The following is a 16,412-nucleotide window of genomic DNA, read 5'->3' as shown; positions in this document are numbered from 1 at the left end:
CCCCCTTTTCACCTCCAGCGGCTCCTGCGTTTCTTTTCTGGGCTCCTCGGTTCCTTTTGGGGGGCGGAGAAGGGGGATTTTTTGGGGGACCTGCGTTTTCTTCCTCCGAGAGTCTCGGGAGTGAAAAGGGAATAAAAAGGAGCCTTTTGGTTCAGGGGCACTTCCTGCTCCACGGCCGAAAGAGGCGGAGATTCCGGAGGGGAAAAGCTCCGGATCCGCCTTTGATACGGGCGAAATTCCTTCCAACCTGTTTTACTTTAAATATATTTTATTTTTGTGCAGAAAAAAAGTATATAGATTCTTAGACGGCTTGAGATGGTGGCAAGATAGCAGATGAACAGAGTTGGGAGGGACCCTGGAGGTCATCTAGTCCAACCCCTGCAGAAGTTCTCCGAGGAAAGTAGTGGGAAGCGGAGGAGAAACTGCCCAAATTTCACTCCGGGATCTTCCGTTCGGGGCCGCTTTGCGAGGAAAAGGGGAGCCCTCCTGACTCGCCGAAGGAAGGAAAGTGGGGTTGGAGGGACGGAAAACCGGAAGGAGCCGCTTCGTCCAGACGTTCCGAGTAAGGGAGACGCGGGTTTCAAGGAGAGGAATCGCCTTTTTCTCCCCCGAAGCGAAGCGGCGCCTCTCCCTGGTTTAGTTTTCTGGGGCTTCCCTCCCATTTGGGGGGTGTCTGTGGTTGACCCCCGAATTCCCCTCACTGCCTCCCCCCCCTTGTCATCCAATGCAGCAGCTTTCCACGGCAGGATCTGCCCATGAAATGAACACGTGTGTGTGTGTGTTTGTGTGAGAGAGAGAAAGAGAGAGAAAGAGAAAGAAGGGGAATGTGTGTCGAGGTGAAGGAGGCGTTTTTCTCGGATTTTTGAGCTGGGAGGAGCCAGAACGAGCTGAAGTACCAATGGGAATTCTCCCTGCTGCAGCGTCATCGGTCTCCGGGCAGAGTCCTTTGTGACTTCACTTGAAGGAGAAGGGAGAGTTCGGCGCAGAAAGAGAAAGTGAAAGTGGGAAGGGGATCCCTTCAGTCTTGGCGAGCTGCAGCTCAAGTTCAAGAAGGGAACCTCCATTTTCTTTGCTCTCTTCACAATTGTCAGCTAGACTTTCCTTGTGTACACGGAAGCGTGGTCTAGACATCCGCTTAGGTTCCCAAACTGCTCCCGGGGGCCTGGCCCTTCTCTGAAAGGGGCGGCCCCAGCCACAGAGGAGGATTCGGGTCTCTGAATTGGGGTGGGGGGAGCCTTTGTGGCTGGGCGGGGCCAGAACGAATGGAAGCACCAATGGGAATTCTTCCTGGTTGAGCGTCATCGGTCTCCGGGCAGAGTCCTCTGTGGTTTCAACTGATGGAGGAGGGAGAGTTCCGCGCAGAGAGAGAAGCGGAGAAAGTGGGAGGGGAATCCCTTCGGTCTTGGGAGCTACAGCTCAAGGGGGGTTCACGGCAGGCCCGGAAGGGATCCTCCACTTTCTTTCTTCACGATTCTCAGCCAGAGTTTCCTCTGTGGGCATGAAGGGGTGGACTTGATGTCCGTTGAGGTTCCCCAACTGCCCCGCGGGGGAGGCGTTGAAGGGGCGCCAGGTCCTTCCCTGAAAGGGGCCTCCGGGCTCTCTCCAGATCACTTGGGGGAGGGGAAGGGTCCCTGAAACGGGGGCGGGGGGACTCGAGGGGGAGCTGAGTAAGGAGGGAGCACCCCGGAGCAATGGCTGGGGCTACTCTGGAGGGGAGCGCCCCCTGTTAGGATCCCCAGGCATCCCTGAGAGGCAGAGGGGGCAGCCCCACAGTCGGGGAGGGGCTGGGAGGCCAAAGGGATGGGCTGAAAGAGGCTGAACCCAAGAAAGGCTCTTTTCTCCAAGGTTCCTGAGGGGGAATTCTCTTTTTTTCTAATCTGATTATCCTCAGGAGGGTCTCTGGCAGCTCCGGGGTCCCAACGTCCCCCCCTCTCGGCAGGTATCCAGACTGAAGAGCCCTCCCCTCAGAGCGGCCTGGGGGGTGTCATGGGGGGGCGACCCAATGGGGCGTCATCGGTCTCCGGACAGAGTCCTTGGTGACGTCACCCGAAGGAGCAGAGAGACAAGCAGGGAAAGTGGGGGGGGATCCCTTCAGCCTTGGGGGGGCGACTGAAGCTCAGAGGGGACTTTCCACACACACACACACACACACACACCCTTGGAGTGGAGCCCATGGAGTGGAGATCGTTGGACCACCCTGGGGCTGCTCTCCGAGTGGGACGTTTTCCCAAATTCCCCCAGGGAAAGATGAGTCGCTAAAGCGAAACATTTGAGATTGCATTCAGTTCATCTGTGCAGGAGGGGCTTACCCCCAGTTTGGAAAAGAATCAGGGGATAGAAGAAGAGTGAGTTTTCTTTGCTCCATAGCTAACCCTTAAAGCAGAAACATTTGGAGATCCTCCCAATTCCGAAGTTAGAGAAAACATCCTCCCCCAATCCAGACCCTCCTATTCCGCCTCTGGGGCCGGGACCCTCCGCGTCCTTCTCTCTTCTCTTTGGGGGCGCTTGTGGGGCGGCATCCATGGCTTTTGCTGGGCTCCCCCTGATGCTGCTGGTGGGGGCACTGGGGCGGATCCCCAGAAGCGAAGAGGGGAAGGAGACCCCGGTAAGGAGGAGGCTGGGTGGGGGAGGAGGGGGCTGGGAAGGACCCCCGGAGGAGGAAGGAAGTTGATCGGTCTCTAGGACCTCCAACATCCTCGATCTCAGCGTGGTCTCCTTTCCCTTCCTCCCCACATTCCCCCCGAGGATGGAGAGAGACCCCCTCTTTCACAATTGTAACCGAGGTGGGGGTCACAGCCGGGCCCTCTCTCGCCCCCCGCCCCCATTATTTGGGTCGGAGTCGGCTGCATGGAAAGAGGAAGGGAAGGAAAAGCGAAAGCGAAAGCGGGAAACTGGAGGCATTTTCAGCCCTGAAGCCCCAGAAGGAAAAAGAGCCAAAGAATTTTGGCTTCTGCAGAAACTTCCCTTTTACTTCCGAATCTCAGATTTGAGGCTTTGGAGGTCAGGCAAGAGGGGAGATTTGGTCCCTTTTGGGGGAGGCCCCAAACCTGGGGAGGAGACCAAGAACACCCCCTCCCCATAATCCCCCACTGCTCTGTCGGGACCTGGAGGGGGAGGGGGGATCTGAGGGAGAAGGAGGTTGGGGGCTCTGAGTTGCTCCTCTGGAACTGGGTCCCCTTTGGTGAGGGGGGCTGGAGATCCTCCCTTTGAGAGGCTCTTGGGGGCTGCTACAGGGGTCTTTTGAGGAGGGGGAAAGGAAACAGGTGTGATGATCCCCAAGAATCCTCCAAAGGGAGGAATTAGGGGGGAAAGAAAAGTTGGGGGGGGGGAATCCAGGGAAGGTGCGGGTTGAAGGCTGGGAAACCCCAGGAGAGTCGATCTAGATGTCCTCCTTGTTCCCCCTCTCCATATTCCCTCCCAAAGGAAGAAAGAGTGAGGGGTTATTATAGATATTACCTTCCCTCCAGCCCTCCCCCACCATTCCTCCCCTTGAGACCCCACGTGTTCCCTGCAGAGACGTAATCGCATTGTTGCACCAAGTGAGCTTCTGGCCGGCCTTTTTCCACCCAGGGAGGATGGAGGAGGCTCCTCCCCTCCCCTCCTTTCTTTCTCCCCTTCCCCCTCCGGACCCCCACCAATGCCCTCCTAGAGGAGTGAGTTCCCCGTCCCTCCTCCAGGGGTGTCTCCATCAGTCTCTCAAAGGAAGGTCCTCAGCCACCCTCCCTTCTTCCTCATGGGAGCCTCCTCCTCTACTAGCGGCTGGGGGACGATGGGCCCTGGAGTCCCTCCTGATGGCCTTTCTCCTCCCCACCCTCCCCCCAGGTAGCCCATTTCCTGCACCAGGCGAAGTCTGAGTGCCGCTTTCTCAACGGGACGCAGCGGGTGCAGTACCTGGCCAGGTGGTTCTACAACCAGAAGTAGTTTCTGCGCTTCGACAGCGACCGCAGGGAGTTCGAGGCCGTCATGGAGTTTGGGAAGGTGGACTCGGACATGTGGAACAGAGATAAGCAGCTCCTGCAGTTAGCGAGGGCCGGAGTGGATCGTTTCTGCCAATACAACTACGCGATGGGCAGCTACGATGGGCAGCTACGAGGCGGCTAAGAGTGATGGGCCTGTGATCGGCCAGAAAGGTGAGTGCCGGTGGGGGGGTGTCTTCTTCCCTGGGAGGGGGAGGCTGGGACCCCCCCCTTCCTTTCCTTGCATTCACTGGGGATTCTCCTCCCGGGTGACGGTTCAGCCTTCTTCTTCCTTCTGCCCTCTCAGAGCTCCGGAATCTCCCTCTTCTCCCCAGGATCCAAACTCTCCTCCTGTCCGGAATCTGGGATCCCTTTGATCCCCCCAGGAAATCCACCCAAGTATGATTTTTTTTGGTGGGGGGAGGGGAATCCAGTCAGGTCTCTCTCCCTCCCTCCCTCCTGCTCAATGCAGGCAGTCCTCCAATAAACAACAGTTCACTTAGTGACGGTTCAAAGACAGAAGTGAAAGCAATGACTTCTGACCCTTTTTCACCCCTACGCATTGCAGCGTCCCCAGGGTCCCCTGAGCCAAATCCAGGTGCTGGGCCACTGACTCGTACTTGTGCCGGTCACAGCGTCCCGGGGGTCCCCTGATCCCCTTTTGTGACCTTCCATGGGGAAGCCGGATTCACTTAATGACCGTGGCAAGAAAGGTCATCAAATGGGGAAAAATTCATTGAACAAATGCCTCACTTAGCAACAGAGATTCTGGGCTCAATTGTGGTCGTAAATCGATGGCTGCCTGGATATTCATCTATTTCTTTCTCTCCCTGATTCCTTTTTATCCTCTTCAGGAACCGCCTGTTTCCCTCCCTCTTTCCAGCCGGAAGCCCCTCCCTCTCTTTTTTTTTGTTTTGCAAAAAGTTTTTTATTTTTTAATCATTTAAATCCATCTTTGACAGGCCAGTGTGGTTCCGGGTGTTTTACATTTTAAATCAATCCTGTCCATAATCACAAATACAACTTTCTAACATCACATCACATCATTATCTATTGTCATATTTTATTCTTCAAATTCTCATAAATTACTTCATATCAGCCTTTATTTTTGTTCATTCTCTATCTTCCTTAATCATATATTCAGCAGGTTTACAGTTTGATCTATTCATATAATTTCATTTCTGATTCAAAGTTTCACCTTAATTTATAGCTATCCCAAAATACATTTTCCATCTTATTTTCTTTTAGCCAATATTGTCAGATTTACAGCAATATATCCTCATTACCTTATACAAATATAACATAACAAGATATAACAGAATATTTAATTCATTAATTCATTAAAAATTTCTCTATCTTCCTTAATCATGTTTTCAACATGTTTACACCCCTTATTTAGAAAAATACATTTTCAATCTTATTTTTTTAGCCAATATTGTCAAACTTATGTTCCTTTTGATCCATTTCACTGGTTTCTCTTTCTTCTAACTCCTCCCATCTTTCTTCTTCTTCTTCTTCTTCTTCTTCTTCTTCTTCTTCTTCTTCTTCTTCTTCTTCTTCTTCTTCTTCTTTCTTCTTCTTTCTGAGGACCCAGATTGCTAGGGACAATATGCTGACTTTGTAACCTGCTCAGAGAGTGTGGTAAAGCATTGTGGAATGGTATATAAGTCTAAGTGAAATTGCTATTGCTATATAGTTCCTCCCGAGTGTGGATCCTTTTATGACAAGATGACCATTCTGAGCAAAACTCTCTGCACATTTCATGCATTTATTTTATTTTATTTTATCTGAGTATATGCTTTATTTTTATTCATAAACATTTTGAATACAGTATGTTGTCAGGGCATATCATTTATGAAAAAGAAAAAACAGAAATATCAACATATATACTAGTTACAATGATGATAGTGTAACAAAATAATTTTAACTGAATTTAGCTTATTTATAGTTCTGTTAATTATATCAACATGTTTCTAATTGTCAACCGTCTTTGTATTTAATTCTTACATAACAATAATTTTCTTCACCTAATTTCTAATGGGAAATAAGATCCATGACCAAAGGACTTTCTACATTCCATGCATTTAAATGGCTTCTCTCTTGTATGGAGTTTTTTGTGGCTTCCAAGTCCACTGCCCTGAGTAAACGTCTTTCCACACTCCATGCATTTATACAGCTTCTCCCCTGTGTGGGTCATCTTATGGGAAATCAGATTACCTCTTTGAGCAAAGGTCTTTCCACACTCCATGCATTTATATGGCTTCTCCCCTGTGTGGAGCTTTTTGTGTCTTCTAAGTCCACTGCTCTGAGTAAATGTCTTTCCACACTCCATGCATTTAAATGGTTTCTCTCCTGAGTGGATCTTTTTGTGGCTTGTAAGTATACTGCTCCAAGCAAAGGTCTTTCCACACTCCATGCATTTAAATGGTTTCTCTCCTGTATGGAGCTTTTTGTGATTGTTAAGGCTACTGTTCTGAGTAAAGGTCTTTCCACACTCCATGCACTTATACAGCTTCTCCCCTGTGTGGGTCATCTTATGGGAAATCAGATGACCTCTTTGAGCAAAGGTCTTTCCACACTCCATGCACTGTGTGGATCATCTTATGGGAAAAAGATGATCTCTTGACAAGGTCTTCACACTCCATGCATTTATATGGCTCTCTCCTGAGTGGATCATCTTATGGGAAATAAGATGACCTGTTTAGAAAGGTCTTTCCACCTCCATGCATTTATACGGCTTCTCCCCTATGTGGATCTTTTCGTGGTTTCTAAGTCCACTGCTACGAGAAAATGTCTTTCCACATTCCATGCATTTAAATGGCTTCTCTCCTGAGTGGATCTTTTTGTGTCTTTTAAGTCCACTGCTCTGAGTAAATGTCTTTCCACACTCCATGCATTTAAATGGTTTCTCTCCTGAGTGGATCTTTTTGTGTCTGCTAAGTCCACTGCCATGAGTAAACATCTTTCCACACTCCATGCATTTATATGGCTTCTCCCCTGTGTGGATCATCTTATGGGAAATAAGATGACCTGTTTGAGCAAAGGTCTTTCCACACTCCATGCATTTATATGGTTTCTCCCCTGGGTGAATCCTTTTATGGATAGTAAGTTGCCTGTTTGTTGTAAAATATTTTCCACATTGCAAACATTTATAAGTCTTCTCTTTTGTGTCAATCACTTTTTGAGATGTAAGGAAGTTATTCCCAAGAGAAAGAATTAATGTTCCATTGTAATGTTGTCCATTGTGTCTTCTTATAGAACCTTCTCCTTTATTTTGAGTTAAATAGTGTTCATTCACTTGTAGTTTAGCTTTGATTAGATTCACACTTTTTCCAGTATATTTTTTCCTTATTTTCTCTTGTTGTGCAAGAAAGTCTTGCATTGGAGCATCAGTGGAAGATGAGCTTTCCTGATTCCAATTCTTTGACTGGTTTCTCTCATGGCTTTCTAATTCCGTTCGAATTCCAAAGTTCTCTGTTCCATCTTTAGCACAGATAATTTGGAACAGTTCACTGGAATCTTGATTCTCCTCCCCATTATTACCTTCAAAGCAAAAGAGAAATGAAAATGACAACAAGGTTCGAAAAAAAAGATCAAAGTGTAGAAAGTCAAGTCATTTTCCTTCTGAATTTCTCTGAAATTCTATTAGGTTGTATGTTTGCATGCTGATAGGGATGTGATATAGTCATGATGATTTCTATATGCATTAGTCATGAATATCTAGAAAACATCTTTTTCTTTACAATTATCTATATCTCCTCCTAAATCTCCTCAGAATCAGCTTTGAGTTAAGGAATAGAATAGAATAAGAGAGTTGGAAGGGACCTTGGAGATCTTCTAGTAGAAGTCCCGGCTTAAGTAGGAAACCCTACACCACTTCAGACAAATGGTTAAGGAAGTTAAGAAATAATCAGGGGAAACATCCTAGGAGGAATTAGGAGAAAAGGTCAGATTTATTGGGGTGGCTTAATTTCAGCAGAGATTTGTGAAAACTGAAACAATTTTGAAACAAGCTCCTTCTTCCATGGTGTAATTTGGAGCAGCTGCTCCACGGTGTCTATCTGGTGGGTGGGACCCCCACTCGGCCTGTTCCTCAATCCCAGAGTTGAGATTTTGGAGATAAACCCCTTGCTTAAAGCTTCCCATACTCTTATTAAATGCTCTTCTTGCTGAGACGGGAAAGGTTGGGATGCTTCAAGAATGGCTATTTTGCTGCCCCAAAGTCCCATCAGCTTGCAAGGGCTCTTTGGGTGGATCTGGTATAGGCGTAGGTTCGCAGAAAACAGAGGCCTAAAGTACTTTAGTGCTAGATCACACAAGACCAGAAGTGCAAGATCTCAGGCTACTCATCTTGCGTGATCTCACACTGTAGTAGTTTAGGTCTGCATTCTTTTAAGAACTGAGGAGTGCACGAGATCCAGGGCAAAAGTCTTTGAAAATGAAGAGGCCTTCCCTCACTTTTCAAAGCCTTTTGCCCTGGATCTTGTGCAGGCCTTGGTTAGCAGAGACCAGAAGCCTAAAGCACTTTAGTGCGACATCACATGAGATCAATAGTGCTAGATTTCCCACTACTGATCTCACGTGTCTCTCACTACTTCAGGCCTCTTTTTTCTGCAAATGCAGCAAAGTAGGCAAAGGAACCAAGGGTTTCGCCAATTCGTCACAAGGTACTGTATTTTTTGGACAATGACGCACTGGACCATAAGATGCACCTAGGTTTAGAGAAAGAAAACAAGGGAAAAAAATAGTTTTTGGCCTCCGTGCCTCCCATTTTTTCCCTCCCTGGCATCCAGAAGCACGCTGCAGGCCAAAAACAGGCTCGTTTTTGGCCTCCCAAAACCTGTGCATCCCGTTTTCAGCCTTTCCAACGCCAGGGAAGGCACAAACGGAACCCATGGAGGCCTCCAGAGGCTAAAAGGGGGCCCGTTTTTGGCTTGCAGAGTGCTTCTGGAGTCTAGACACCAGGGAGGACAAAAACCAGACACATGGAGGGTTTGGGAGGCCAAGAACAGGCCTGTATACACTCTATAAGATGCACAGATATTTCCACCCACTTTTTTGGGGGAGGGAAATTGCGTCTTATAGTCTGAAAAATATGGTAAGTCGTGGCACGGTGGTGTGGGAGAATAGGTAGGGTGAATGTTGCAGTGCCTCTGCTATCATTCATAAGTATGAACGACAGCCATGGTACTGCAACACTCATAATTTTGGGACTGGGTCTCAAGTACTTAGGGGAGGGCTGGTTGTAACTTGGAACAGTCACTAGGTCAACTGTCGTAACTTGGGGATTACCTATACCCTAGGATGCTCTGAATCACATTGAAGAGGCCTCTGTCCTTGAATTGGATTGGGAGAATGCTCTTCCGTGGCCTCAGAGTGAAAGTTCTGTTCTCACACAGTTTGGGAAGGTTCCAGAGGACAAATGACAACACGCTCCTCTCACACAACCTCCAGAGGACACATAAAAGCATACCTCATTCTTTTCAGCCTCCACAGATAAGTTCAGATAGAAATGGGGAAAAACAGATAAGAAATAGCATAGAAAGCACCTAAGCAAAGAGACATCGACTCTTTCCTTCCTTGGAGCACGAGAAGGCCAAATCCTTTCCTTCTTCCACTCAGGAGACAATATCTGATTAGTAGCTTTTAAATAAAAAACTAACTATAATCTCTCTTCTTGATTGGGGACTAGAAAACTCTTACCCAGAGAGATCATGTTCCTGTGGTTTTCAAGCATGACTTCCGAATACAGCTTTTTTTGGTCAAGATCCAGCTGAGACCATTCCTCCTCAGAGAAACACACAGCCACCTCCTCAAAGGACACCAGACCCCCCTGGACATGGAAAAAAGAACATTCATCCTCATCATTGATTTAGACAGGATAGAAGGGGAATTCATCAAATTTGCAGACAAGACCAGATTGACAGGAATACCAACACTCCAGAAGATAAGCTCGAGATATAGAAGGATCGACAAGATTGGGCCCCATCTAACAAAATGAAATCAACAGTGAGAAATGTAAGGTTCTATATTTCTATATTCTATATTTATGCACTGGCATAAAATAGGTGATACCTGGCTCAACAGTACTAAGTGCAACAGGTATCTTGGAGTCCTAGTGGACAGCCACTTAAACACGAGTCAGCAGTATGCTACAGTTGCCCTCCAAAAAAACCTCCAACAAATCATAGGTTGCATTAAGAGATAGAATCAAGATGATATGAAGTGTTAGTACCACTTTAAAATGACTTTGTAAGACCACACTTGGAATATTGCATCCAGTTTTGGTTGCAAGGTGTAAAAAAAATCTTGAGACTCTAGAAAAAGTGCAGAGAAGAGCAACAAAAGTTATTAGTGGACTGGAGGTTGCTGTAGAACTAAAGAATAGTTGCTGTAATTGGGGATGTCTAGTTTCATGAAAAGAAGGACTAGGGGGTGACATGATAGCAATGTTCCAAGAAGCAATGGATGGAAACTATTCAAGGCGAGAACCAACCTACAAGTAAAGAAAAATTTCCTGACAATGAGAACAATTAATCAGTGGAATGACTTACCTCCAGGAATTGTGGGTGCTCCAACACTGGAGGTGTTTATATGAAGAAATTGGACAGCCATTTATCTGAAATGTTATAGGGCTTCCTGTCTGAGCAGGGAGTTGGACTAGAAGACCTCCAAGATCCCTACCAACTCTGTGATTCTATTCCATTGTTCCCAAATTCCCAAAGCAAAGATATGCACTAAGTTAAATGGCTGTGTGTAACACAAGTTCTAATTTTAGGTGAACAAATCGGCAAATCTGAAAATTGCTTTCGCTGAAGAAATATTTGGAGAAGTTTTATCAAGTTCATTGATTCTGCAAAACCTTCAGTGCTTTTCAGTAAAGTAATCCCACTTCTGAATCAACTGATCTATCGCTCTACCATTGATTGATCCAGTAGTCTGAGCCATTGGCTGAAAGGAAGAAAACAAAGAGGAGAAAATTCCCTGGGAAAGTCATTTCTCAGCCTTTGCAAAGCGGGAATGTTTGATCTCCTAATCGAGGTGCAAATCAGAGGATTGGAAATTATTTTGTAGCCCAAAGTACCGTGATTACATGCTCAACATGGCCACTCCCTTTGGATTTTAATAGTCTGCTTTATTTTTTAATATGGTTTGCTTATTTTTGAACTACAGATTATAAATGAGGCTTTTTAAAAATGGTAATATGAGTATTTATTTATTTTTCATTAGCCTTGCACAATTCCGAGTCAAAGAATAACCCCCCCCCCCCCCCAAAAAAAAATGGTTCTCTAGCAGTTCCTGCCACTGTGATAAGTTTATTCCTATTTCTTGAAGGACCTTTAAAAAATTGCTTCTTGTAAGACTTATTACACGAAACCGGAGAGTTAAAGGGTAGGAATCAAGTACAGATCCAAGGAAAGGAGATAGCATGGTGGCCCTATGCACAAATATAAATGCATTATAAAAAAGATAAAGAACAATCTGGCTTTAATATGACTCAGCAAGAATTAGACAAGATTTGGCATGGAGAGGAAAGGAAAATGATTAGTATAATATACAAGTATCTTTTGGACTATAAATTAAAAGAAGAAACAGTCAAGGAATGTATAATAATTTGGGCTAAAAACGTGGGCCACAGTATTGAATTAGACAAGTGGGAACATATTTGGCAAATAAATTACAGATTAACCATGTGAGTCTCGTACAAAGAGAATTTGTATAAAATGGTTTACCGTTGGCATCTGCCACCTGCGAGACTGGCTAAGATGTTCCCAAATCTCCTGCCAAATTGTTAGAAGTGTAACTGCGTCTAGGGAACATACTTTCACATGTGGTGGACGTGTCCATGTGCTCAGAAGTTTTGGAAAAACATTAGAAATTGGATACTAAACATAACTAAACAAGATGTAAAACTTGAACCGGAAACCTTCCTGCTAGGCATGTTAGATTCAAAAATGGGAGAAAAACACCAAGATTTAATCTTGCACATTATAACGGCAGCCAGAACAAGTTATGCACAAAATTGGAAATTATCTACTACCCCCTCAGAGGAGATGGTCATCAAAAAAATTCACGAGTGCACAGAGACGGATAGCCTAACTAAATTACTAAAAAATAAGCAAGATAGTGATTACTATAAAACATGGAATTGTTGGTATGAATTGTTAAAGAAAAGGCAATACCTGACAACTGGATAAGTTAAGAAATTATGGAAGACATGCATTTAATCATAAAGTATTTTGTGAAATTAAAGCATTAAAAGAACAAAGAAGGTACTGTAACAAGGCAGAGCACGTCAATATTAGGGGGATAAAAAAAGTGTAACCATTGTTCAACTTTTGCTGCAAAATGTATATATGTATATATGTGTGTGTGTGTGTGTGTATGTATGTGTGTGTGTATGTATGTATGTATGTATGTATGTTTTCTGAGGTTCTCGCGGGTATTTGTATGTGGATCTTTGGTTATTCAGGTTTTCTCCCGCGTAAAATTGGAAGTATCTAGGCGACGTTTCAATGAAGTCTCATTCATCATCTTCAGGCTTGCGTCTTCGGCTTTGTGCTTCTCGAAGTAATGTGAGCTTGCAGCTGCTTCTTCCTTTTAACTGCTAGTGGGGGTGTGACTTGATTGGGTGGGGACTTGGCTGTGTTCTGATTGGGTGGGGGTGTGTTCTCATTGGTTGAGGGGTTGGCTGTGTTCTGATTGGCTGGGGGTGTGTTCTGTTCAGGTGGGGGTTGGTTGTGCTCTAACTAAGACTAACCTGAGCACAACCAAGCCCCCACCTGAACAAGAGATGGATATGTATAATAATGATGCTACTGTTAATGTTACGATTAATTCTTTTTTAAAATGTAAAAGAACAATAAATTTTATTTTTTTTAAAAAATTGCTTCTTGTAAACTACAAGATGGAAGAGAACCTAGCAGAGCAAGATAACCAGAGGTAGCTATGCTGGCTGACAGCAACTTGAACCTGCTATTCTGCTCTCCATGTTGTGGAAGAACACAAAAATAATCCAGGCCAAACGAGGGGGGAACAGAAGGAGAGAGCCTTCTGCACACCTGCTCCACTTCCTGAAGGGAGAATAGAAATCTAATATCTTTTCCCTTTCTTACTTGATTGGGAGGTTCAACCACTGTTTCATTTCCCTCATAAAAACCAGGAAGCGTCATTCTTTGTTTCTCTGTAAGGAATAAATAATTTCCAAATGCATAATTAACAAAATAGGAGGTGTAGGAGAGAAGAGAGAGCGAAGGGAAGACAAATGGGTAATTGGAGGGTCTTCCATTACCTCCTGAGGTGTCCTGACTTGGATCTTCCCAAGGGATCCTCCTGAAAAATAGCTCCTGAGGGGGATTTGATGGGTTCTTCTTTCCGTCAGGATCTCTGATCTCCACAGTGCAGAACTTCAAATAGGAGAAAGGAAGGAAGAAGCAGAATTAATGTACGTCACATGACACAAAGTGGATTCTTGTATTTGGAGCACAACTTCAAAGCCCCCAATATCCATCCCTGTGGCTGAGTGAGAAAACAATGGAACAATGTCCTACCAGAATTGGAGAATTGCTACATATTATGAACGGTGGAGAAGTTTGGGAAGGAGAGCGAAGCATTCAAGCACTCTTATTTATTCCCTTCCAAGCTCCCTAAAGTCTCCCACCTGCCACTGGAGCTGCTCCTCTGCTCCTCCGCCTGGCTCAGGAGGAAGCCTTCCGCCAGGGCCACCGCCTGGGAGCTGCTCTCTGCTCCACACTCCCGCACCCAGCCCTCCATCTCTGGAGGCAGGAGAGCCAGGAGCCGCTCCAAAACCACCAGGTCCAGCATCTGGGCTTTGCTGTGCTTTCCTGGGTTCAGCCATCGCCTGCACAAGTCATGGAGTCGGCTGCAAAGTCCTCGGGGACCCTCAGCCTCCCGGTATTGGATGGAGCTCCAGGGCGGAACTTCTGAAGGGAGGAGGGTTCCCTCCTGCAGGACCTTCTGCGTGGTTCTGGTCCAGCTGTCCCCACAGCCCCCAGGCTGAAGAGCCGTGGGGCCTTTTCCACTCCCCTCCTTGGCCAAAAGGGGTGTCTCCATCGTTCCTCTCTCCGGCAGAGCAGCTCCAAAGGACTCCAGGGACTTTGGGGATCTCCAGGGGCCTCTTCTTTCACGGGACCATTTCTGAGGCTGCAGAATGGATCCCTGCTGGTTCTTCCGCTCCCTTCCTTCCCCCACAGAGGAAATCCTGGCTGCCGAGGTTTCCGAGGTTCCGGATCTGGGACGGAGAGAAAAACCTACGCCCAGGATCAGAAAGGGGGATTCAGCCACTGGATCACCTTCCCCCAACCTGCCCGCAGCCCCAAGCGGCTCCTCTCAGCGCAGGGCCCAGAGCGCGTTCATAAATCAGGGCCGGGAAGGAGGCATCTGGAGGGGACGCCCCCTCCCCGCTTCTCTCCCCCTCCGAGGATGGGGTCCTCGGGGAGCCCGGTGAGAATCCGGCCTCCTCCTCCTCGCCCGGCTTCTCTCCTCTCCTGCTGGGCCTCCGCCAGCTCCCCCTCCTCTCACTTGGCATGGAGAGGGCGGCCGGGGAGCATGGGACCCGGAAAGAGGACCCCCCACACACCTGGGGCACGTCTGAATGTCTCCTCGCCAGACTCTCCCGCAGCCTCTCCAACTCCTCCGGTTCTCCAGTGGTTGAGGAGAGCGAGTGCGGCGTCCTAGAGGGTGATGTCCTAGCTCAGTGATGTCACTTCCTTCGCCGCCTACTCTGTAAACGCAGCCGTGACGTTCGCCCTCCAGTGGCCCAATGGGGAAGCGCCTACGCTGTTTGAGATTTTTACCTCAGGATGTTCCTGTCTTCTCCGCTGCGACTGTTAAATACATTTATATTGATATAAAAGTACAAGTTTGTCTCCGTGTCTCCCGCTTCCTTTGGGCAGCAGCTGCGCGATTCCCCCACATTCAATCTCTTCAGCTGCACCTGCCAGTCGTGGGTTCCTATGCCCCGCCCCGCGAAAGAGCTGCCTGCCCTCCAAGGCCCTTCACACTTTTCCCGAGAGAGCTGAGGGGAGGATTCCCCTGGGAAAGTGGGGGTTGGGGGGAGGTTTGGGAAGAGGATCCTGCTGGAGAAGGAAGGACCCCTGCGGATCTTCTCCGCCTCTTCCTGGCTTAGCTGAGGGGTTTTCCGCGGTTCGTTAGGATTCGTGTGTGTGTGTCTGTGACCCCCAACTCTTCCCTGCTATGGGGTGCCCCTCCCCCTTCTCCTCCAGCGCAGAAGCTCTTCCCACGGCAGGAATCTCCACATGCGAAGTGAACGGGGGGTGGGGGGGCGGAGGAAGGGGGTGTCCCGGCCAGATGCTTCCAGCCCCAGAGGAGGAATCGGGGCTCTGAATTGAGGCGAGGAAGCGTTTTTTGACTTTTGAGCTGGGAGGGGCTAGAACGAGCGGCAGCACCAATGGGAAGTCTCCCTGCTTGAGCGTCATCGGTCTCCGGGCAGAGTCCTTTGTGACTTCACCTGAAGGAGGAGAGGTCGTTGCCCGCGGAGAAAGTGGGAGGGGGATCCATTCAGTCTTGGGGGGAGGCTCATGCTGTTCGTGTTTCCCCTCCCCCGCAAGGTTGTGGTTTTTCTCTGAGTTCTCCCTGACACCCCCACACACATACACACAGAGCAGCTCTTCTTTCTCCCACCCCTATCAGCCGAAGAGGTGCTTGGGTTTTGCTTCCTCAGCTTGAAGCGCTGGACTCCTCCAAAGCGGAACTGAGGAACTGGCCAGGATCCAGCAGGCAACAAGCCTGGATTCTTCAGGGACTGTCCTCCTCCGCCCTATGGCTGAGTCTCCAGGTGGGGCAGCCACAAGGTCCTGTGACCCACTGGAAGTGGCTGAATGGGCCCTTCCTGACAACCTGATTATAAGAGATCTCTGGTTCTTTTCTCCATCAGTTGAAGCAGATTGAAGAAAGTAGTTGTGCTGTCCCAGCCAGTCTATGGGAATTGGATAGTTACTTAGGAATTATGAGCTGTCCCCTTAAGGGAATGCATCATGGTAAATGTAGTTAAAGGTATCCTGGGAAATGAGAAGTGTGGGAGAAAGAAGGGGGGAAGGAAAAAGTTATTCAGCACAGTAAAATACAAAGTGAAATTACAGCCTCAGCTTTTACTTCTATTATACATTCTTACTAAATTTATTACATTTCTATTTTTAAAAAACCTCAAATTTAATCAGGAAATCCCAGTTGAGACTTCATTTTTTTCTTCCTCAAGCACAAAGTCCAGAAATGGTTTCCAGGTAGAAACACAGCTGCATCTCTTCTTCTCTCAGATGGAAACAGTTATTTTTCCATCACTTTTTTCTTCCATCCTGCCTCCATCGTGGGGATGGAAGGATCTTTCCATGTTTGCATATCAAGAATTCTGGCTGGGATCTTTCTGGATCTGGTGACCTCCAGTCTTGGCTGAGCTCCAGGTGGTTTTCGGGCGAA

At 47.4% G+C, this 16,412-nt stretch overlaps 1 protein-coding gene and 1 pseudogene across 2 annotated transcripts in view; one reads left to right on the top strand and one right to left on the bottom strand.

Annotated features, from left to right (window-relative positions):
- Positions 1–2,521: 2,521 nt before the first annotated feature.
- The window catches only part of LOC113427945 (DLA class II histocompatibility antigen, DR-1 beta chain-like), a 318,237-nt pseudogene continuing 304,346 nt past the window's right edge, over positions 2,522–16,412 (top strand). The window contains exons 1-2 of the transcript XR_015747155.1: positions 2,522–2,605; positions 3,823–4,072. The product of XR_015747155.1 is annotated as a DLA class II histocompatibility antigen, DR-1 beta chain-like (transcript). The remainder of the gene's footprint in view (positions 2,606–3,822; positions 4,073–16,412) is intronic.
- On the bottom strand, positions 5,546–15,014 carry LOC148131796 (uncharacterized). The gene is made up of 8 exons (XM_087953572.1): positions 14,557–15,014; positions 13,615–14,227; positions 13,249–13,361; positions 13,073–13,140; positions 9,660–9,789; positions 6,676–7,499; positions 6,015–6,534; positions 5,546–5,693 (listed from the first exon to the last, which is right to left on the bottom strand). The coding sequence occupies exons 2-8, from the start codon at positions 14,028–14,030 to the stop codon at positions 5,626–5,628; spliced, it is 2,139 nt and encodes a 712-aa protein (XP_087809698.1). The 5' UTR covers positions 14,031–14,227; positions 14,557–15,014; the 3' UTR covers positions 5,546–5,625.

This window comes from Notechis scutatus, chromosome 2, assembly GCF_049901735.1.
Source record: "Notechis scutatus isolate UNSWTSFEM ecotype Mainland chromosome 2, rNotScu1.2, whole genome shotgun sequence".
Classification (NCBI taxonomy): Eukaryota; Metazoa; Chordata; class Lepidosauria; order Squamata; family Elapidae; genus Notechis; species Notechis scutatus.
Note: the sequence above shows the minus strand (reverse complement) of the source record. Positions and strands in the feature narration are given on the sequence as shown.